At 59.7% G+C, this 21,602-nt stretch overlaps 2 protein-coding genes across 5 annotated transcripts; one reads left to right on the top strand and one right to left on the bottom strand.

Moving 5' to 3' along the window:
- The first annotated feature begins 530 nt into the window (after nucleotides 1-530).
- On the top strand, nucleotides 531-13,448 carry Man1b1 (mannosidase, alpha, class 1B, member 1). 3 transcript variants are annotated; one of them, XM_005408579.2, is made up of 13 exons: nucleotides 531-767; nucleotides 1,293-1,401; nucleotides 2,025-2,161; nucleotides 4,212-4,366; nucleotides 5,875-5,984; nucleotides 7,018-7,203; nucleotides 7,955-8,103; nucleotides 8,366-8,491; nucleotides 9,862-10,052; nucleotides 10,279-10,399; nucleotides 10,920-11,117; nucleotides 11,193-11,324; nucleotides 11,850-13,448. In XM_005408579.2, exons 1-13 carry the CDS (start codon nucleotides 657-659, stop codon nucleotides 12,051-12,053), a joined length of 1,929 nt encoding a protein of 642 aa, XP_005408636.1. In that variant the 5' UTR covers nucleotides 531-656; the 3' UTR covers nucleotides 12,054-13,448. The 3 variants fall into 3 exon arrangements, with proteins under 3 accessions (XP_005408636.1, XP_005408635.1, XP_013362162.1); XM_005408578.2 differs by having other exon boundaries at nucleotides 8,366-8,554; XM_013506708.1 differs by having other exon boundaries at nucleotides 676-767; nucleotides 2,025-2,208; nucleotides 8,366-8,554.
- Nucleotides 13,423-17,266, bottom strand: Dpp7 (dipeptidyl-peptidase 7). Of its 2 annotated transcripts, none has more exons than XM_005408580.2 (12): nucleotides 16,444-17,266; nucleotides 16,219-16,358; nucleotides 15,973-16,136; nucleotides 15,655-15,790; nucleotides 15,502-15,583; nucleotides 15,251-15,417; nucleotides 15,062-15,122; nucleotides 14,603-14,721; nucleotides 14,369-14,525; nucleotides 14,227-14,291; nucleotides 13,849-13,919; nucleotides 13,423-13,742 (listed from the first exon to the last, which is right to left on the bottom strand). In XM_005408580.2, exons 1-12 carry the CDS (start codon nucleotides 16,667-16,669, stop codon nucleotides 13,616-13,618), a joined length of 1,515 nt encoding a protein of 504 aa, XP_005408637.1. In that variant the 5' UTR covers nucleotides 16,670-17,266; the 3' UTR covers nucleotides 13,423-13,615. The 2 variants fall into 2 exon arrangements, with proteins under 2 accessions (XP_005408637.1, XP_013362163.1); XM_013506709.1 differs by having other exon boundaries at nucleotides 16,480-16,917.
- Between the last annotated feature and the right edge of the window lie 4,336 nt (nucleotides 17,267-21,602).

Genomic DNA, 21,602 nt, shown 5'->3' with positions numbered 1-21,602 from the left:
TCGGGACCCGGGAGGAGCGTGGCGCGGTCGACTTAGATCTGAGGCAGGGGTCCCGGCGCCGGGCGGACTCCAGGTGCCCAAGACGCGACCTGACCCGCGTGGGCCGCGCAAAGGCCTCCCCGGCCTGGAGACCTTGTCCACCCAGTGCGGCCTCGCCTGCTCCCGCTCCCGCTGCGGGAGGGCGGGGGGGGGGCGCCGCGCAGACGCGGAGGAGCACACATGGGCCCCGCCGTCCGCCCCAGGGATGGCGTCTCCCCCGGGGGCGCGACCCTGTGGGTCCTGCCGGAACACCGGGTGGGGCGGAAACCGAGCAACGTGACGTCCGGCAAAGACGCCTGGAAGCGCTACGGTGCGATCCGTTCTGCCGCATCCGGACGCACACGCAATCACGTGTGATGGAGCGGCGACGTTCAATACGTAGGCGACGTGCGTAGGAAAAGAGCGCACTGTGCATCACGGGAGGAGGGCGCATGCGCAGAGGGACGTGGCGAACAGAGCGCGTGCGCAGATTGGCGGAGGAAAGGGCGCGTGCGCATTCGGTTGTAGGGCCATGGGCGGGGTGTGGATTGTAAAGCGATGGCCGTCCCCGGTCCGCTTCAGACTCTGGCTTTTTGAAGCCGCAATCAAGCGGGCTCTCGAAGGCCGGCAACGTCACCATGTACCCCCCGCCGCCGCCGGCGCCTCACCGGGACTTCATCTCGGTGACGCTGAGCTTAGGCGAGAGCTACGATAACAACAAGAGCCGGCGGCGGCGCTCGTGCTGGAGGGTGAGGCAAGGGTGGTGCTGCGGCGGCCTCCGCGGAGCGGGCACTGCGCGCGGGGCGCGGGGCGCGGGGCGCCGGGCTTCGACAGTCCTCGGAAGTCCCTGAACCCTGTGCGGTAGCCCTGCGTTCTTCAGTACAGCGAGTAATACACCCCACGTAGTTCCCTGCTGGGGTGTTCGTGGTAGTTCCGGCTGAAGGGCGCGTAGGCAAAATAGGGTAGATGCCCTGCCGTGCCTGGCCCGGGGCCAGATCACGGGCATCGCAGGAGTCATTCTGCAATGCCCAGGCAACCGGGCAGAAAGGTCTCTGGTTGTCACTGTCAGTGTGCGGGAACCATATGTCCTGCCACCTGCGGTGCTGTCCAGCAAGGCAAACCCTGCTGACCCTGAGCTTTTCCGAACGCAGACGGGGACAACCGACCCCTGGGTCTTTCTGAAGAACTTGTTGCCCTCCCTCGGTCTGTGACAGTGAGAGAGGTTCAGTTGTCACGTTTTCGGTAAGAAATGTCACTCTCTGCCCTTTCCCTAGAAATGGAAGCAGCTGTCGAGATTACAGCGGAACGTGATTCTTTTCCTGTTGGCCTTTCTGGTTCTGTGTGCATTCCTGTCCTACACCCACTTGTCCAGCCAGTGGAAAGGTACCAGAAACACCAGTGGCGCCTGAGGGTACTTGGGCTAAGGGCAGATGCTGTCCCGAAGTTCACTGTAACACCTCCAGGAGGCATGGAGGGAGCAGCAAGGGAGCAGGAAAAGCAGAGGGGTAGGAAGAGAGAGCTGTGTGTAACCACCTGACTGTGGCAACAGATGTAGTTGGTGCCGGATAACTGCTGTCTGGGTATCCGGGGTCAGCGCTGCTGTCCTTGGCCTCTCTCCTTCAGAGAATGTCAAGTGTGAGCTTGAACACTGAGTCCTGACCATTGCTGTCCTAGCACCCGATGCGGTGTGTTGGGAAAGCCCAGCAGACTTCTGGGGAGGACACAGAGCCTCCCCCAAGCTCCTCTAAGATGGTTGCCACTGGGGAAGCTGCGGCTCTGCAGACTGCGGACAGGGTGCCTGTTTGGCGCTATGTTGTGCTCTCTGGAACAGACACTGTTTAGGGGAAACATATGGGGAGTGGATAACTATGTGGTTCCTTCTGACTTCTCAGAGCCCACCTGGGTAACCCTCTCTCCAGGCCACCTGTGTAACCCTCCTGTGTAACCCTTTCTCTAAGCCTCCTCAGGGCTGGTGGCACCGCTGAGATGAAGGGTTCTCTCTGCAGCTCTAGGCGGCAGCCCCACAGAAGGGGAGAGGCTGAGGGTGGAAATGCCTGGACTGAAACCAGCAAACCCACCTGTGTTACCAGCTCCTCAGAAGGCGGACGCCAGCCCAGAGAACATGCTCACGATGTTGCCTCAGGTACCTGCAGTTCACACTCTGTGGAGTCGTTCGAGGCTCTGGTCCAGGTATTCTGGGGTGCTTAGTACTGTTTCAGGCAGGCTGAGCACAATTTCTGACCTACCACACACTGCATATTTCCCCTCACATACCCTTGTCCTGGGCTGGCTGCATGAGTGCTGGGGAGGAGAGAGGCACGGTCACCTCTGTTGTCTCAACACCCACTATGGCTGGCTCTTGTGTTAGGTGCTTGCTACGCAGTGGTGAAGGCTTGTCTTTGGCTTGGGGCTCCAGGCCAGGAGGAGAGGCAGTGAGAGGCCAGCAGCACACAGGTCAGGTTGCAGCATAAGCTGTAGGTTGTGAATGGAAAGAGCAGAAGGTGGGAGACAGGAAGGGAATGGGTGCTGCGGGCTGGGGCAGCTCCCTGAGGATACCACCTGCAGGCAGAGAAGCCCGTTTGTGGTCAGGATGAGCAGAGCAGGATTAACCCCTGACACTACCCAAGCGACAAGGCGCAGGAAGTATATTTCTGGAAGTGAAATTCCCACAGGGCTGAGTTGGGGAGCAGCTGTCCAAAGGGGTGTGAGCAGCATGGAGGTGTTAGAAAATTTGGCAGGAGGACACATGTGCTGGGCTGAAGCCAGGTGGGCGTGCAATGTTGGAGCCTCAGAAGAGGGGGTGGGATGCAGGGAGAACAGGACTGTAGACACTGTGGGGGCCCTGGTGATGGAAGGACACTCCGCAGCATGGGGTGATGGCAGGTGGACACAGGGTCCCCGGTAGAGATGGTGCATGTTGTCTAGCAAGAGTGGAGAAGGGCCAGGCCTAGACCTGGGGTACCAGGCTGGGACATTTGGGGTGTGGGAGCAGGGAGCATGGAGTCCAGAGATGGGACAGAGGCAGCAAGAGAGCCAGCAGCAAGCATACCAGCGAGAGTAGGCTGGGGACAAGCAGGGCCTCAGCGAGTGCCTGGAGAGTGGGCCAGTGCCCACTCAGGCTGCTTTCTACCCTTGGGCCTCGGGTGTCAATCAGTGCTGTCCGTGTGGCCCAAGTGTGCCTGGCTGGCATGGCCTCAGGGCTTTCCTTGGCAGCCAAGTCCCGGGTGCCTGAGCACAACTGGAGGAAGCTGCCTCCCATGATGGCTCCGACGTGAGAGTAACCCAGCCTCTGTCCACTGGCCAGGGTCCAAGCTTAGAGGGTTTGTTGGTGAGCTTGAGGCCACCATCACTTTAGGTGGGGTGTTGCTCTTTCTGCCTGAGAGAGGCTGTCATCTTCGGATTGCTGCATGTTCCACGGGAAGTACAGAGCAGCAGGAGGCAGATCGGGGCTGCCCAGCAAGCCTGCTGGGAAAAGCGACATCTGTGTAGCTGAGCAGTGTCTGGTTGACCCCATGGTGGCAGAGACTGGGTTTGGAAAGGCCAGGAGAGTCCCAGCCCACAGTATGTGGTGCTCAGAGTTGACTGGGGGCCACTGGGTACCACTGGGTGGCAGAACCTGTCTTGGACGAAGGGATGAAGGTCTATGCGCAGGGTGGTTTTCCTGGAGAAGCTGACAAGTCCCAAGGGCCACACTGAAGCACATAGCACGTTGGTTTCTGCTTGTTTGGAGGCAGGTGTGTGTACTCATATGAGAGTTTGGCATCTGTGTGGTGTATGTCTGGATTCTTGTTGCACATTGTAGCATGTCCCATCAGGCACGTCTGCTAGCTGGGTGTCTGGGGCTTGGGTTACCCTGATGTACCACATTGTCTCTGAGGATTCTCTCACCACTCACAGATAAGCCAAGGGTGGAGCAGTGGGCCTGCTGCTGTGGAAGGACTGAAGACTGAGGACAGGGTGGGACGCCCCTCGGCTGGTGGCAGGCCTGCCCAGTGGGCGGAGGCAGGGGCCTTGCTCGGTCTGGGGTGGAGAGCTGTGGCTCCCTGCCAGCTCCCGGGCCGAGGCTGTGGTTCCCCTGCCTCCCTGTCCCTGTCCCGGGAGGGTATGCCTGGGCAGAGAGTCCTGGGTCTGCCAAGAAGCATCGCCTGTAGGCAGGTGAGCTGTTCTCATCTGTGCCTGTGATTTTTGTCCAGAAACCTTGGAAGCATATCCGGCGGGGACCACCCCGTCTGCAGATTAGGGCCCCCAACATAGACACCAAGGACGGGACGCAGGGTGAGGATAAGGAGCAAGTGGCCGCCCCGAGGGACACTCGCCAGGAAGAAACTCCACAGCGAACAGTCATCAGGTACTGAGAGCAAGGCATGGGCAGCTCAGACTACTCAGTAACAGGCCAGCCCCGAGCTTCACAGGCAGACCTGGCATCTTGTCTACACTGTGCTTCCCACCGGACTTGGAGTATGCTTTCTAAAGTTGTCTTCATTGAAACTTGACTATGCAGTCACATTTCTTTCTTTTCCTGAGATGGGTCTCCCTATGTAGTTCATTCAGACTGGCCCTGGAACTCACTATGTCGCCCAGCCCAAGCTGGGCAGTCCTTCCGCCTCAGCCTCTTGAGTGCTGGGATCACAGGCCTGAGTCACCACACCTGGCCCAGTCACTCTTCTAAGGCCAGAGGTCAGAGCCACTCCGTTCTGTGGCCCCTGTTCCCAGTGGGCATAGCTCTCTGGGAATGGGGCTGTGATGTGGAGGGTGCAGTGGGGACAGGGCTGCCCCACGTGGCAGGTGGCTGTGGGGTGGACAACTGCCTGGTAACTCTCCCACTCCTGCGCCCTTGGCCTGGCAGTGAGCAGAGCTCAGGGACTAGACACTGACACCTGCCAGCCTGCCAAGTGTCAGGGACTCAGCATCCCACTGATGCTGCCCTAGGCTTCAGCCACGTTTCCTGCCTGATGTTTGCTGGAAATGGTCATGGCTGAGAGACAGGCTAGGTTCCCTGCAATCAGGCACAGGCCCTGCAGCCTCCCAGTAGGCCCGCCCCGGGAGTTCTGCTCCTGAGCAGTGTCCCAGGCAGACCAGGTGGGGCCGTGGGAGCCCATCTGGATGGGAGGGGGCAGCTTCCAGAGGCAAGGGCACTTGCACTCAGCCACCGGGCACCACGCGTGCACTCCCAAGACGCAGCCCCCGTGGAGTCGGGGTGTACCACACTCGCACCCGAGACGCAGCCTCTGTGGAGTCGGGGTGTACCACGCTCGCACCCCCAAGACACAGTCCCCGTGGAGTCGGGGTGTACCACACTCGCACCCGAGACGCAGCCTCTGTGGAGTCGGGGTGTACCATGCTCGCACCCCCAAGACACAGTCCCCGTGGAGTTGGGGTGTGTCCAGCTAAGCCTGGGACCAAGGCAGTTCAGGTTTTCTAAGAGACGCTGTGGCCCAGCCTCCTTGGGCCATGCTACAGGGAGGCCTCTGCTCCTCCTGCCTGCCGGCATGGCACAGACCCACAGCAGGGGCTGCGCGGGGCTTCCACATTGGGCTCTGGCTACACAGAGTGGTCACAAGCATAGAAGCCTTCATCTGGGGCCACTGTGTCCCTCTGTTTTGGCACTTTTCCTGAGCTCCACTACCCTTGGGCTCTTTGTGCTTTGGTCTCTGACCCCAGGGTCCTGGGTGATGGGCAGTCCTGGCACTGTCCTCTCCACAGGCAGATACCCTTGCTGGAAGGCATCAAGACTGACCGACTTTGCCTGTTTCCCTGTCCATCTGTGGCCATGGCAGCTTTGGAGTTGGAACCCTCTGGGCATGGGATTGGGGCTCATGGGGGCAGAGTCCTCACCACCCTCCTTCTGTCTTACAGCTGGCGGGGAGCAGTGATTGAGCCTGAGCAGGGCACCGAACGCCCTTCAAGAAGAGTAGTGGCCTCCACTGTGCCCTCTGTGCCAGCAGCGAGGATGCAGACGGACCCTGGTAAGGGACCTCTGCCGCTCAGCCTCCCTGGGCATAAGCCCAGCCTGTGCCACTTGGCCCTCGATCTCACCATGGTGGCCCTGGCCCCATCTGCATGCCTGGCCGCAGGAGCTTTACTGCAGCCTGTGCTGGCTTCGGGAGGTCTGATTTCACTGCTCCATGCTTGGGCTGGGTTGTGCCATGGATCCTTGGCCACAGGACTGTCCCTTTGCGTGTCCACTTACCCCTGCGCCCAAGGGGCCCTTGCATGGCAGCTCTGTGAGTGCCTGCCCTGTTCTCACAATACTCTTTGAGGTGAGAGTGCCTCCATGTCCCCACTCTGCAGCCAGGGAATGGCCCAGCCCTGGCCTTGAGTGGTACCCGCCATCCTGCTGCTGCTGCCTCCGTAGACTCATGAGTGGCATAGCAGGGATGTGTCAGGGTCAACGTGGCCTTAGGTGTTGCTGAGCAAAGCTATGGCCATGAGCAGGGTGTTCACCTCGAGGGAGGGCGTGTTGTGTGACACTCGCACACACCACTCACTGGGTGAGGGCAAAGCTTCCTGGGGTATTGCTGGAAGGATGGGTGTGCAGCCAAGGACCTGCTCGCTGTCCCCACGCCGTGAAAGCTCCCAACTCCATGTTCACGAAGTGCTGTGTGAGCCTGGTGTGCACCTCTGCTGCTTCCTTCTGCATCGTGGGTGGTGTCCAACCCCTCAGCTTTTTCTCTGAATGCATCTGACTCTTTAGTTTGTGGGTCTGAGCCCCCGTGGCACCATTTCCCTTCTAGAGCCCCCAGCTCTTGTGGCCTGAAGGGTTGTGTCTATGCATGCCCCATGGGGAGGCCCCACCACTTTGGCATGCTTTGGCTGTCCCTGAGGTCCCAGTGCAGCCCCTTGGTCCCCAGAATCACTGCTCTGCTCGGGCTTCCCTGCCCCTCTGCTCCACATGCCTCCCACCATGCTCACCTGGGATCACATAAGGGCCCCACCAGGGGGGTCTCCTGTGCTCCAGAAGCTGAGTAGCATCCCCACTACCTGTGCTTTCCCATCCAGGCTCCCCGAATGCACGCCAGAAAGGGGTGATTGAGGCCTTTCTCCATGCATGGAAAGGATACTGCAAATTCTCCTGGGGCCACGATGAGCTGAAGCCATTGTCCAGGTCCTTCAGCGAGTGGTTTGGCCTGGGTCTCACCCTGATCGATGCCCTGGATACCATGTGGATTCTGGGTCTAAAAAAAGGTACTAGTGAGTCTAAAGAAAGGTACATGCCTCTGAGAGCATGGCACTGTTTCCTTCTGGCTGCAGGCTGTGCCTTCTTGGGCATGGGAGGGGATGTGCTGCCTGTGGTCAGGACCTATCTTGTGTCTGCCATCCAGGGCCCAGTCTGAGCAGCTGTCCCCTGGCCTCCTGGAGAGCTAAGGGTGGGAATGGAGGGGGCTGCCAAGGGGACATCTCCAGCCTGCTCTGCAGGGGACGGGATGACCCAATCTCTGGTGTCCTCCTAAGATCCCCAGTCCAGCCGGGCATGGTGGCGCGTGCCTGTAATCCCAGCACTCGGGAGGCTGAGGCAGGAGGATTGTTGCAGGTTTGAGACCAGCCTGGGCTACAAAGTGAGCTCAAGGCCAGCATAGCGAGACTCTGTCTCAAAAAGACAAACAAACAAACAAAAAAATAAGATCCCCGGTCCAGCTTACTGGGCAGAGTGTCTTTGGGCTTTCCAGAGTTGGTAGTAAAACACTCCCTTGGTGGCTTAGTAGCTTGAGGACCACCAGTGACTAGCTCGGCTGTTGCGTCACAGGGCTTGTGGGGCCACTGTGCTCCCCAAGGCTGCTATGCTGCCTCTTGCTGTCTGTGTGGTGACAGCCTCCGGGTCACCTCTAGGTGCAGCAGGCCCTGACACTCTGCAGGAACACTTCTCTCAGGAGGAATGTGGAGGATTGGGGAGAGGGACAGACCGTGAGTCTGCTTCTGAACCCTGCTCTTGTTACAGAATTTGAAGAAGCCAGGAACTGGGTATCAACAAAGCTGAACTTTGAGAAAGATGTGGATGTCAACCTGTTTGAGAGCACCATCCGCATCCTCGGGGGCCTGCTGAGTGCCTACCACCTGTCGGGGGACAGCCTGTTCCTGAGGAAAGCTGTGAGTGTCCCCACTCAGGCCACAGCCTCCCTGCCTCATCCCTTATGGTGGCTTGTTGGGATGTTCCAGCGTTGTCTCTGAATGCATCTGACTCTTCTGTTCGTGGGTCTGAGCCCCCGCGGTGCCATTTCCCTCCAAGGCGCCCTCCGAAAGAGCTGCCTAGCACTGAGCCACTGAGCCACACTTCCCCTACTTATGAAGGGATGCGGGGAGAGGCCCTCGGGACCTGGAACATAGATCCTCTGCTGTGCTTTTATGCCAGGAAGACTTTGGAAACCGGCTGATGCCTGCTTTCTCCACGCCCTCCAAGATCCCGTACTCCGACGTGAACATTGGCACTGGAGTCGCCCACCCACCCCGGTGGACTTCAGATAGCACAGTGGCCGAGGTGACGAGCATCCAGCTGGAGTTCCGGGAGCTCTCTCGCCTCACGGGGGTTAAGAAATTCCGGGTAGGATGGGTGCATTTCCAGTTGGACGTGCTTCCTGCAGGAGCTAACCCTTCCAAGTCACAAGTGAAGCTCTGTGTGTGTGTGTGTGTGTGTGTGTGTGTGTGTGTTCATCTTGCCACCACTTTGTTGTTTTTTTACATTTTACTGTAAGAAAATACATGCAGGCTTTGCCTTGGCTGGGCATGGTGGCGCACACCTGTAATCCCAGCACTCAGGAGGCTGAGGCAGGAAGATCACTGTAAGTTTGAGACCAGCCTGGGCTACATAGTGAGCTCAAGGCCAACCTGAACTGCAAAGTGAGACCCTCTAAAAAAATTAACCTTCTTTTTTTTTGGTTTTGGTTTTGGTTTTGGTTTTTTTCTAGTACTGGGACTCAAACTTACAACCTTGCACTTGCCAGGCAGGCGCTGTGCCACTGAGCTATATCCCCAGCCCCAAGTTTACCTTCTTAAGCATTTTTAGTTGTACAGTTCGTTGGCATTAAGTACTCTACAATGCTTTGTGGCCAGCACCACCAGCCATCTCTAGCTCTCTTGCTTGTGTGAAACTGAAAGTGTCCCTATTAAACAAAAACCCACGTTCTTCCCCTGGGCCCCACAATCCCTGCCCCACCCCTTTTGTCAATTATGTGCTGGGCTCTTCAAGAGTAGAATCCCACAGCTGGTCCTGCTGGTGCCTGGCCCCTCGGTCCGCACCACAGCGTTGAGGTGCTGTCCTCTGTCCCTCACACGGGTGAGCTCAGCTGCGGTGGATATGCCTGCTCGGAGATGGGTGTACAGAGAGGTGGTTTTGGCTCTTCGGGTTCTGGACCTCGACCTGGCATGGCTGGGCTGGGTGGTGGTCCTGTGCGATTCTGTGGTGAGCCAGCCTATTTGCCCATGTGGTTGTGCTGTTCTGCCCGCGCCCCCCCCCCGTCCCCGGCACAGTGCCCAGGGCACCCTGTTTCTTCATGCATGTCCTCATCAGCTCATGTTATTCTGTTTTCATGGTAGCCAGCCTCGTGGTGGGAGGCGATGTTGGTGTTGACGCCTTTCGCCAGTGTGGTGACATTGAGCACAGCACCTCTGCGCATGTGTGCGCTCTTTGGAGGAGCGTGTGAGGCATCCCCTCTGGGAATGGAAGCCAGGGCCCAGTGCAGGAGCATGACGTTGAGGTTTCTGCTCAGCATTCACGGCAGCTGGGTGTAGTGTCCTTTCTCATGGTCTTTGTATGGCTCTGGACACAATGGTGCTGGCCTCGTAGACTGTTAGGGAGCTTTCTTCAGACCTTTGCAAAGGTTCCCCACAGCAGTCCCTCGTCTGCCGCAGGAGGCCGTGGAGAACGTGACGAGGCACATCCACTCCCTGTCTGGGAAGAAGGACGGGTTGGTGCCCATGTTCATCAACACGCACAGTGGCCTCTTCACCCACCTGGGCGTGTTCACCCTGGGCGCCAGGGCTGACAGCTACTACGAGTACCTGCTGAAGCAGTGGATCCAGGGCGGGAAGACAGAGACACAGTGAGGCCATTTCTGCTGCCCACGGGCCGGGTCCCTGCTTCTCCTGTCCTGTCCTGTCCAGCACCTGCAGCAGTGCAGGCTGGGCGTGACTGTGTCCCCACTGTGCCTGCATGGGGTGAGGGCTCATCGTGGGCTGTGCACATGGCATCTGCCCACGTGAACGTGTGGCTCGGCCATTGGTCATGTGCTGGCCTGGCCAGGGGACGCTGACTTGCTGTGTCCACAGGCTGCTGGAGGACTACCTCGCAGCTGTCCAGGGGATAAAAGCACACCTGCTGCGGCGCTCCGAGCCCAAGAAGCTCACCTTCGTCGGGGAGCTTGCCCACGGCCGCTTCAGTGCCAAGATGGTGAGTCATGTGGACTGGGCTGGCAGGGACTTTCTCGATGGCTTCTAAGGCTCGTAAGTCTGCGTGTTAGAAGGAACAAGGGGGGCTGGGGATTTAGCTCAGCGGCAAAAGCGCCTGCCTGGCAAGTGCAAGGTCGTGAGTTCGGTTCCCGGTACCGGAGAAAAACCAAAAAAGAAGGAACAAGGGACTTGGGCCAAGAGATATGAGTGTTGTTAGGGTGGACTTTTGCTGCCCACCCCGTCCCTGTCCCATGCCTTACCGACACGCCAGGAGGACATGGGATCCTTCCCTGGCCAGCTGCCTTTCCTGCAAGGCTCCTTCAGGTCCCCAGCAGACAGCAGTCCCGGGCAGGGACCGGGAGCTCCCAGGCAGCAGGTGCTTGGTCTGGGCCCTCATCTACCTGGTGCCCCCGCTCCCTGTTGGGGGACGCCTCCCCTCAAGTGTGGAGCTGAGGTGGTGGATGGTGGCAGGCAAGTGGTATGGACCTGAATCCAGCTGTGAAGAGCCCCTCTGATTCCAGGACCACCTGGTGTGCTTCCTGCCAGGGACACTGGCCCTGGGCGTCCACCACGGCCTGCCCACCGAACACATGGAGCTGGCCCTGGCGCTCATGGAGACCTGCTACCAGATGAACCAGCAGATGGAGACAGGGCTGAGCCCTGAGATTGCCCACTTCAACACCTTCTCCCAGCCCGGCCTGAAGGACGTGATAGTCAAGGTGAGCCCAGGGCCATACTGGGGTGGTGGTGCACCCGAGAGCTCGGTTGTGCCTGAGCATTGCCTCTGCCCACAGCCGGCTGACAGGCACAATCTGCTGCGCCCGGAGACTGTAGAGAGCCTGTTCTACCTGTACCGCTTCACGGGGGACCGCAAGTACCAGGACTGGGGCTGGGAAATCCTGCAGAGCTTCAACAAGCACACGCGGGTGAGTGTCAGTGCCAGCATCACAGGTGCTGGCTGCAGCACAGCTGGGTGCCCCAGGGGTCTGGTAGGCGGCACCCTGGGGTGCTGCTGCACAGGCAGGGAAGGCTGGGCCTCTGTGGCTGCACCTCAGCTGCGCACAGCCTGATGGGTGTTGGTGGCATCAGGCCTATTGTGCCTGGTGGCTGCCCATGGCTTTCTGGGAGGGATCCCCACCCTGGCCCATACCTGTTGCCCGCCGTTTACGAAGCATTTGATCCAGGAATGGCTGTGTCTGGCCTGGCTCTTGTTTACCACAATGCAGCCACACATGCCCAGACCCAACCTCTGGCTCTTTGCGTGCTGCCCTGGGCCTGGGGCTTCCTCTAGCAGCCCCTGCCCTTTCCCCACCAGTGTGAGGCACTGGGCCCTGGAGACCCCTCCGTCCGGGCACTGCATCCCCAGGCCCACTGTGGGGCCGGAGCCAGGGTTGGTGCCTGTAGGGGGTGGCTGTCCTGAAGACTGTGTGGAGGCCTGGGCTCTCATGCAGGTCCGCTCTGGTGGCTATTCTTCCATCAACAACGTCCAGAGCATCCACAAGCCAGAGCCCAGAGACAAGATGGAGAGCTTCTTCCTGGGCGAGACGCTCAAGTACCTCTACCTGTTGTTTTCCGACGATAGAGACCTGCTCAGCCTGGACCACTACGTATTTAACACTGAAGCCCATCCGCTGCCCATCTGGAGCCCTGTCTAGGGGCGGCTCCCAGCCTGGGCCTGTGGGAGGGAAGCAGCTGCCTTTTGGGGCCCTGGGTGTTTTCACAGTGCCTGTGTGGTGGCAGCAGGCAGCTGCTGAGGGTCCCTGTGCTCCTGCCCTGGCCATTGTCTCTGCATGGGTCAGCAGGCATGGGGTCAGCAGGCATGGGATTCAGGGTGGTTAGTCCACGGGAGCCTCCAGCTTCCTTGACGACACTCGGATCGTCAGTCTTGACCCCTGAACACCTGTCACTTGTTGCAGGGAGCCATGTGGTGGTCCCAGGACCGCTGGTCACCTGGGCTGCTCCAGCCCCTTGCGTTCTGAGAGGAGCTGGCTGGTAGCCGGTGAGGCAGCTGAGCCACAGCCAAGAGTGCAGGGGTGTCAGGCTGCCGTGGCCTGCTGTGGTGTTTACATGTTGGACTCAGGGATCTTCTTGGCTGCTCTGCAGGGCCCAGGCTGCCAGATGGAATGGGACTTCTCAGCTGGATGTGGTCAGCTCCCTCTGCCCATGACAGTGCCCAGAAGTGAGGGGTCCCTGTGGGTGGGGAGAGGCCTGTGGAGGTCCCTTATCCTGCATCTCGCATGGGGCCACTTCCTATGGTGGAGGAGGACCCTCGTCCTGGGTAGTACCCTGTGGCCAGGACAGGAGGCGCCTATGCCACACCCGCCTGAAGTGGGGTCTTTGTGCCTTTGTGTGGTCCTCCTTGTCCTGGTGTGTCAGGGGCAGTGCCCCCATCCTGAGGCTGATGCCGCCCCCCAGGCTGGGGCACCCCCTAGGGTAGCACACTCCACTCCCATGTGAACCCTGAGGAGCCCATGGTTGGGGCCTCTTTGCCTGGAAAGCCAAGAGCACAGGCAGCACAGGGCCTTTGCACCACATGCCCCTGCAGACCCAGTTCATGAGGTGGGCAGGACCTGTCCTCTGGCCACCTGCAGCTCGGCGTCAGGGTGGCAGCCCCATTCCCTCCTGGGACAGCAGGTGCCCAGGGGCTTCCTCTGAAATGCCTGCTCTCAAGTGTTTGTGGGAAAGGACCAGCCGATGCGTCCCTAGCCCTCCCCACACAGGGTGGCTGTGCTGTGCCCTCCTGAGCCAGGCTCATGGGCTCGCAAGTGGGCAGCTGAGGACACCCATTCCTCTGGCACCCAGCCTTGCTTGCAGTTGTGCTGCCAGGGCAGGGTGGCTAAGGCTGGGGACTTAGAGACAGCAGCTGTCCTGGGGGCCAGGGACCAACTGCCGTGCAGGGAGCCAGTGCTCTGCATGGTGTGGCTGCAGTGCCCCAACCCTGTGTGGAGCGCTGTCCAGGGCGTCACCCTGGGAAAGAGCGCATTCTGTCATTACCCGATACCGACCTCAGCACCGAAGAGTCTGTGCTTTATTAAACGTTTATTGGTTCAGCAGCTGTGCACAATGACTGCTCCTCGTGAGGGCCTTGGACAGGACTGGAAGGGTGTGCCCGGCCTGGCCCTAGATGTCCACTCAGCCGTGTGCCCTTGTGCACCAGCAGCCCTGCCCTGGGCTAGCCACTGTGGTCCACAAGGAACCCCTGAGGTGCTCCCCTCAGTCAGTCCTGCTGGCCTTGTTGGGGGGGCGGCTGCTCACTCCTGGCTGCCTTTACCCACTCCCAGATGAGGCTGGCCTCCAGCTTGCGCGCCTCTACAACAGACGCAGGGTCCTCTGGGTGAGAGGCTCTGCAAAGAGCGAGGTCCGCTGAGCACGGTGGGTGGAGACCTGAGCCCCTCCCACCTGGCCCAGCCTCCACCTGACTCAGAAAGGCGGAGGGGCTGTCCCACTGACCTGAGGTCCAGGTGATGGGCCCCGCCATGGATGGTGACTGCAACCACAGACTCGCTAAGGTTTCTGTGTATCTGTGGGCAGTGGGAGGAACCTCCAGTCAGGCAGGGCCCACTGCATCCCTGGGCCCACCCACCAGGGTACAGTGAAAGCAGTAACTTGGGGCAGCTGAAGCCTCAGAAGTGCCAGTGGAAAGGAAAGGTCACAGCCAGACATGAGTCCACAGTAGGGGATAAGAAAACAGGAGAAAAGTCAGAGGGCTCAGAGCAAAGTGGGTGAGGACCAGTGCCCAGGTGGGCAGAAGCAAAGCTGGTTCTGTCCAATCTGGCAGTGGGGAGCCCTGCACGGGACCACCCAGGCCCCCTGCCAGCCAAGACTCACCCCCCCACCGGCCCAGGGGTCCAGGTCACCATTGGAGAAGATGATATTGCTGGCAGCCTTGAAGTCTAAAAGGGACACAGCAAGGATAGTGAGGGACTGGTATACATCCTGAGCTGGCATGGGCAGAGAACAGTATGCTTACCGTTGCCCCCAAAGCTGGCCTGCAGCCAGTTGGGTCTGGGCCACACGCCCCATGTGTTCAGGCAGTACTGCTGGCGGATCTCCTCAGTGAACAGGAGGATGGGGAACATGTCAGTCACATTGTTGCTGCTGAACTTCAGGTTAATCTCTGTGCAGGCCTGGGGGTGCCATGTGAGGTCAGGTGGCAGGACACTCCCCCCACCCCACCCTGCCAGCCCGGGTCACCCACACCCACCTGGTAGTCCCAGGCCTGGGCATCAGAGCCAGTGCCACAGCCGGTAGGGTCGGCACAGCTGCGGTACAGCTGGTAGATGTCGTAACAGCGCTCCGTGCCAGAAATGTTGTAGACCAGCCCTGGGGAGAAGGGGTGTGAGACAGTGGCCACCAACCTGTTCCCCTCAGAAGAGCCTGCAGGGGATGGGCTCAGGTCCCTTCCACATGTCTGTGAGGAAAGACCCTTGGGCTCTCCCATCAGCTATGGCCTGACTGCCAGGGCAGCCTAGTGGGACCTGATGTCCTCCTGCTAGACAGGGTGGCCTGTTATACTCCAGCCCTGCCTGCCCTGCCTGCCCAGGCCAGGCAGGTAGGAGCAGCTCGGGGGTCCACAAGCCCAGGCCAGGGCTGCAGGTCCTTGCCCACCCCCAGGCCCCGCCAATGCTAGTGTCCCACACTTGCCCCACACGTGGTGACCCACCTGTCAGCGCTCGCAGCCCTGTGATCCTCTGGGCCTCATTCAGCAGCCGGTCGCAGCCAACCTGGGTTGGAGAGACCACAGCATGCCTCAGCTGAGCCCCACCAGCTCCAAGCTCACTGGTCCCAGGAGGAGAGCCAGTGGCCTTCAGGACGCAGGGGAAAGCATCCTCCCCCAGGGAAGGAACCTCACCTGGACAGGGTTGGCAGGCAGGGTGACCAGGAAGTCAGTTGGGTATGGGTAGTCCATCATGGCCAGCACGGTGAAGGCATTCCGAGCAAACATAAAGAGCTGTGTCAAGTCCTCTGGGCCCGAGAGTGACTGACAGGTCCCAAACTCACGGCTAATCTGATCATAGGCTGCAGGGAAGGGGCAAAGGAAGAGGCTGTGGGCAGCTGCAGGGCAGCAGGTGTGGAATGCAGGTGTGGACGGCCACATCTCACCTCCCTGCAGAAACAGGTCCTTGATCTGCTGGAAGGCATCACGCACAGCCTGGGCACAGCTGGGGTTCTGCCTGTAGAAGTCCTGGAGGGGACACAACAGTTGGTGCTGCTCCCAGCTGGGCTGGCCCAGGGGACCCCTAGATCCTCACTCACCGCTGTGACATCCCGGAAGAACTGGTAGGAGTCACCAAGGCCTGCGGCAGACACGACAGGCGCGCTGGCCGCCAGTGCGCCTGCCACCAGGTGGGAATACTTCATCCTCATGTAGGCGCTGAGCATCCCGCCGTAGCTGGCCAAGGGAAGAGGTCCCTGAGGCTGGCAACCCAGCCTGACCTCGGGGCGGAGGGTCCTAGGACCCTTCCCCCTTCCTGCCTCCGAGGTCACAGATGCAGCCTGGAGCCCCGAGGGGGAGTCAGAGGGAAAGGTGCAAGGCTAATCGCCCCACTGACTCCGGGGAAACCAGTGACCCACCTCCCTCCAAAGGCAATGGCCGGGGTGTCCTGGGCGCCGAGGTCCCGCCGCAGGCCCTTTAGCAGCACGGCGAAGTCAGCCAGCGCCTGCTCCACGGTCAGCAGCTGCACGTAACCGCGCTGTGTGGACTGCGCGCCAAACGGAAGCGACTGCCCGTAGTACCGCTGTGTGCAGGGGGGCACAACTGAGCCTGTACCCGCCACCCAGACCCCAGCCTCCCGGACCCGGGGGTGGCGGGGTACCCACGTGCTCCGCAAAAACAAGCAGGGCCTCCTGCTGCCGCGCCAGCTCCACCAGGAAGCCAGAGTTGTTGGCGAAAGCCCACACATCGCCCTCGTTCCCCGTGTAGAAGAAGATGGGGCCCTCGGGCCGCCGCCAGAACTTGTCTGTGGGAGGCAGGGTGGTGAGGCCAGGGCCGCAGGGGTGTGGGGGACGGGGTCTAGGGCTGCGGGCCCCCGGGGCCCGGCCCACCTGACAGCAGGAACCGCTGCCCGAAGGTCTTGTTACCAAAGCTCTCAAAGTTGAAGTGGTCCAGGAGCTGCTCGTAGTAGTACTCCCGGAACTCGGGGTCCCCACAGCGCCGGACAAACAGGCTGCCAGAGGGCTGGAAGGTCCCCAGGCTGAGCAGCGCCAGGCCCAGCAGCAGGACAGAGGGACTGGCCCGGGGGTGCACTGTCTCCCCGCGCTGTGGACCCATGTCTAGTTCTGTAGCCGGCACTGGTGGTCACGTGCGTCGAGTCACGTGACCGAGGGATACCTCACGTGATGGCTTGGGTCTGGCCAACCCTGAAAAGAGCTGGCGCCCAAGCCCGGACAAAGTGCTCCACCCCGCTAGTCCTTCTCTCCGAGTAACCAGGTTCTTGAGCACTGACTGTGTCCCTTGGAGATGGTTGCCACGGAGACCCAGGAATTCTCAGGAGGGCTCAGAGAATCCTCAAGGGAGCCTGAGGTCCCGCCCACTCTCCCCACCGGCTCCTCAGCTCATCTGCGCCTCAGAGCCCAGTCCGCTCACCCGGCCCCTGGGGCCATCACGGGCCTGGATGTCACCAACGCCGCACAGCCCCGAAGTAGCTGCTCTGCCCTCAGCACATTCCTGTCCTGGCTTCACTGGCAGCCCTATGACCAGGGCCTAGGGCCAGGGAAGAAGGGAAGCCCAGGCTGCCCAGGGTCGCTGAAGGAGGGAGGGCCCTACAGACAGCCAGTAGCTCCAAGAATGGGGCGCCAGGTTTGTGCAAGTGACAGCAGTGGCTGGGCCATCACAACACGGAGGTCCCCTGGGGTGTGGCAGGCGGGGAGTGTGGCCCTGCCCTAGGGCCGGAGGGACCAGGGCCCAAGCCTCTGTCTGGAGTGGGACCCTGTGTGCCAGGAAAGGCAGTGGCCAGGCCAAGATGTCGGAGACCAACCAGGTAGCCTGAAGCCAGCACAGCACAGCAGGGCCGTGTCCATCTCAGGGGTCCCTGTCCTGTAGGGACACCGGCAAGAGCTGGCCCCTGCAGCTGCAGAAGAAGGGACACCTAACTGAACCATCCCTGGCCAGCATGGCCCCCCTGGGGCTAGGGCTGAGGGGAGGGCTGGCCCCGGCCCTTCCCTGTCCCCAGGCCGTGGCCCCAGTGGCAGCAGCATCAGGGCTGTGGTCAGTGTGAGACCACCACGTGACACCAGCATCCCTGTCACAGCACCCACTCCACCCCCAGGAGGAGGTCACAAGCCATGGGGCTGCGTGGAACTCGGGCAGCCCCTCCCCACCCTCACTCAGGACCCCACACCTCCAGTGTGCACCCGGGGTCACCCAGGCAGAGCCCCCAAAGGTTGATGAGCCAGGCAGCCTCACCCTGCTGCAGAAACAGAGCTCGGGGGCCTCTGTGGCCCTGAGGCTGGCTGGGTGGCCACGCCCACATCTGTAGGCCTGGGTCTGCACTATGGGGAAGGACATGGCCCCGAGCCACCCCTCCCCGAAGGACCTGTTCCCTTCAGATTGCAGGGACAGCACCTCACCTGACCCTTGAGACCACTAAAGGGTGCCCAGCCCCGCGCCACTAGGTCTCGGCCCTACAGATGTCGAAGCTGCTGGCTCCTGTGCCCGGGGCTCTCTCACACACCCAAGCTCTAGTGCCAATCCTGGGGCACCCACACCCTTGGGGTAGGGCTAGCTTATGTGGTGAATCATGCACAACATAAAATTCACCATTTAACCACGCTGAGGCACTGTGCACATTCACAGTGTAGCTGCCACCCGCATCATGTGTGTCCCAAACTACCCACCACCCCAAAGGGAACCTGGTCCCCACAGAACAGGAACCGCAGCCACCATCCCCGGGGGCTTGTGGACGTGCCTGCTCCCGGTGCACCGCGAAAGCTGAGCCGCACAACACCCGGCCTTCTGTGTAGCAACCACGCCCAGCACCAGGCTCAAGTCACCTCGGGGCAGTGGGGAGGGGGGTCCCCGCCACACCTGTTGTCTCCCACCCGCCCTGGGGAGCTGCATGTCTTCAATGGACACTCAGGCTGCTGCCCCTCATTAGCTCTTGGGGACCACACTTCTGTGAACACAAGTGCACACACACCTGTGCGGCCTCGACATTACGTCTTTCTGCGGGTACAGAAGTGGGCTTGCACAGAATCTGCAATCCGCTCAACTTTCCAAGCACAAGTTTCACAGTGGCCTCCTGGCCATGAGGCCTCCTACTGACAGGCGTGGGTCAGCACGTCCTCGCAGTGCTCCTTCCTTTCTAGGGCCTTGTCTTTTTCTTTTATGGAGCTGAGGATCCAACCCAGGACCGTTGCACATGCTTGGCAAGTTCTCTACCACTGAGCCGCAGCCCCGCCTCTTTTTATTTTGATGCAGGTCTGGCTTTCAGTCCTCGCTCTACCCCGACAGGGCTGGGTGACAGGTGCCCAGCACCACACTGCCCGCCCACCTTGCTGGGCTCCTCCTGTCCTCCGGGGTGAGGTGCTCTTACGTTTGCATTTCTGAGGACCCCTGATGTCAGGCCTTTTCCAGGTGCTTGTTGGTCACTTCTGTATATTCTCTGGAAAAGTCTGTTCAAATACTTTGCCTATTTCTGAAGGTGGGTGCTGCTTTTACGATTTTTAAAAATTATATATGCGGATTTACAGATATTTTCTCTCACTCCCCGTGCCATCTTTTACTATTAGTTTCCAGTTATCAGAGTCACAGGTGAAGACACCTCCGCCACAGGCTGTGCCTCTTCCCAGACCCAGGACTTCCTGTCCGGCTGCCCAGGCTTTGCAGAAAGGACCCTGCAATCCCTGGGGTGTGGCTCCAGGCCACCTGAGCTGCGTGTCTGCCCAATGGCACTGTCCAAGTCACCCCCTCAGATGACCACAAACCCCTGGCAGGTCATCAAGTGGGGAGCGTTACTCCCACTAAGGGACCCAGGGCCACTGCAATGGGCTCAGCACAGCAGCTGGAACTTGTACAACTGGAGGACTCTGGACTGTTTGCTGGCCCCGCTGCTGAGGAGTCCACACTTCCTGCAGGACAGTGCCAGCCCTGTCCCCACCTCACTGTCCTGCAGGACACCAACACTGGGCCCAGAGAGCCAGGGCAGCTGGTGGGAAGCAATCAGGTTTGGTTCACAAGCCAACCATTGGGAAATGGCAGGGCTGTCATCTTCAAAGCTCTGCCCTAAAGGACTCTGGGGGCACAAAGGGCTCCCAGGAGGTGCTGGCGCTGGGGATTACACCCAAGGCCTCGTGCATGCTTAATGCTCTTCCGCCCAGCCATATCTCTGGCCCTTTCTATTTTTGAGGCAGGGCTTTTTGCCCTGTTTGATCCTCATGCCTCAGCCACCCAGTAGCTGGAAAGGAGAGAGGGACATGCTGGCTCCAGATCTGCCTCCGCCCCCAGGTGCCGGGACTTCTTGCAGTAATGGACTTGCATCTCCTAGGCGGCCCCCATACACACCAAACACATTGTTTCCCAAGTTAAGCAGGCTTCCACTTGTTAAGAACACATAGCATGTTGCTGGCCTACATGTGGATATCACCACAGAACACCAGCCTTCCTGAGTTCTGTTTTTTTGCTTTGTTTTGTTTTTTTTCCGGTACCAGGAATCGAACTCACAACCTTGTGCTTGCCAGGCAGACGATGTGCCACTGAGCTAAATCCCCCTTCCTGGGTTCTGTAAACCTAGAGAAAAGTTACTGATTAGTCAGCTTCCTGTCTTCCTACTTCCTGGGGAGAGTTTTAAGTTAGGAAAGGACTAAGAACAGGAAGCAAGCCGGGTGTGATGGTGCATGCCTGTAATCCCAGCACTCAGGAGGCTGAGGCAGGAGGATCACTGTGAGTTCGAGGCCAGCCTGGGCTACAAAGTGAGTTCAAGGCCAGCCTGAACTGCATATGAGGCTGTCTCAAAAAGACCAAAAAAAAAAGAAGAAGAAGAAAAAAAGGAAGCAACTTGTGCTGGGGAACAGTGTGACCAGTGGGTTGGCTTCAGAGTTGTCATTTACAGCAAACCCCAAGGGGAGGCAACTAATAATGTATTGCTTAGCCCTGTAGCCTCAGAATTAGTGGTATTTTCAAAAAATTGTACTTCTATATGGAACTGAGGATTGATTCCCAAGGTTCTTCTGAGTCATGTCCCTGTCCCTTTCTTTCTTCCTTTCTTTTTGAGACAGGATCTCATTAAATCAGTCTCATTAATCCAGGTAGGATGCACACTTGTGGTCCTCCTGCTTCAGCCTCCCAAGTAGCTGGAGTTACAGGTGCCCCTCAAAAGATTTTTGAAAGCCCGGAAGGGCGTACAGGAAAGGGGCCCAGCACCAGGTCACCATCACACAGCCTTCCAGAGGCCAAAGAGACGCCCAAGGCGGCTCTTGCTTGTGACCCCAGCTGAAGGAATCCCACCATCCACGCTGGGCGGAAGTGTCCCATCCCCTGCGGTGCTTTTCCACCTGGGCAAAAGCGTCCTCCGATGAGCGCAGAAGCACAGCTCCACCCTAGAATCCCGGCGGGGCTCAGCCTTGCTCCTGACAACTACATGCAACTCCCTGTGGGTCCTCAAGATGGCTGGGCGAGCTGCGGCTCCTTTGTCCTAACACCCCAAAGCCCCAGTGTGACTTTTTCCTTCCATGGCCCCTCATTTTTATGCTCATGACCCTATAAAGGCCCCATAGCCTGTACAAGAATGAGCTGGTCTGGTCTCTAGTGCCAGGGCGGTGACTCTCAGATTTGCTCTGAAATAAACCTGTCTTGTTGAGCTCCTATTCCTGCTTCTTTTCCTTTTGCCTTAACACCAGCTACCCAGGAGGCTGAGGCAGGAGGATCGAAAGTTCGAGGTCACTTTAGGCAATTCAGCAAGACCCTATCAAAATAAAGCTTTAAAAAAGCCAGGAGCTATAGCTCCGTGGCCCGCCCTAGGTCTAGTGCAGAATCCTCTATACCGCAAAAAAACCAAACCAAAACAAATGGCTGTGAGCACTGCACATGCGCGCACTCCCTTCGCCCGGGCTGTCTGCGCCTGCGCCGTCAGCCCTCGGCCTGGTGCGGTCGCATGGATCCGGACGGTTCGCCCGGGGACAGGCGGCTCGGGGTGGACGAGGGTCTCCCGCCCTGCGGCCCGCGCTCTCCGCGGAAGCCGGGCGGGTCCTGTGTGCCCGGAGTCTGC

Source organism: Chinchilla lanigera, unplaced genomic scaffold (genome assembly GCF_000276665.1).
Source record: "Chinchilla lanigera isolate Chin_1 unplaced genomic scaffold, ChiLan1.0 scaffold00112, whole genome shotgun sequence".
Lineage (NCBI taxonomy): Eukaryota > Metazoa > Chordata > Mammalia > Rodentia > Chinchillidae > Chinchilla > Chinchilla lanigera.
This window is presented reverse-complemented; position numbering and strand designations above follow the sequence as displayed.

Bases quoted from the DNA above. Each gene is read 5' to 3' on its own strand.
- Dpp7 (XM_005408580.2), bottom strand. From the start codon at position 16,669: ATGGGTCCACAGCGCGGGGAGACAGTGCACCCCCGGGCCAGTCCCTCT. The intron at 16,359-16,443 runs GTGGGCCGGGCC...TGCCTCCCACAG, and splicing joins GCAGCGGTTCCTGCTGTCAG to ACAAGTTCTGGCGGCGGCCC. The intron at 13,743-13,848 runs GTCAGTGGGACA...CGCTCTTTGCAG, and splicing joins GCCCATCACCTGGACCTCAG to AGCCTCTCACCCAGAGGACC.
- Man1b1 (XM_005408578.2), top strand. From the start codon at position 657: ATGTACCCCCCGCCGCCGCCGGCGCCTCACCGGGACTTCATCTCGGTG. The intron at 4,367-5,874 runs GTACTGAGAGCA...TCTGTCTTACAG, and splicing joins CCACAGCGAACAGTCATCAG to CTGGCGGGGAGCAGTGATTG. The intron at 8,104-8,365 runs GTGAGTGTCCCC...CTTTTATGCCAG, and splicing joins GCCTGTTCCTGAGGAAAGCT to GAAGACTTTGGAAACCGGCT.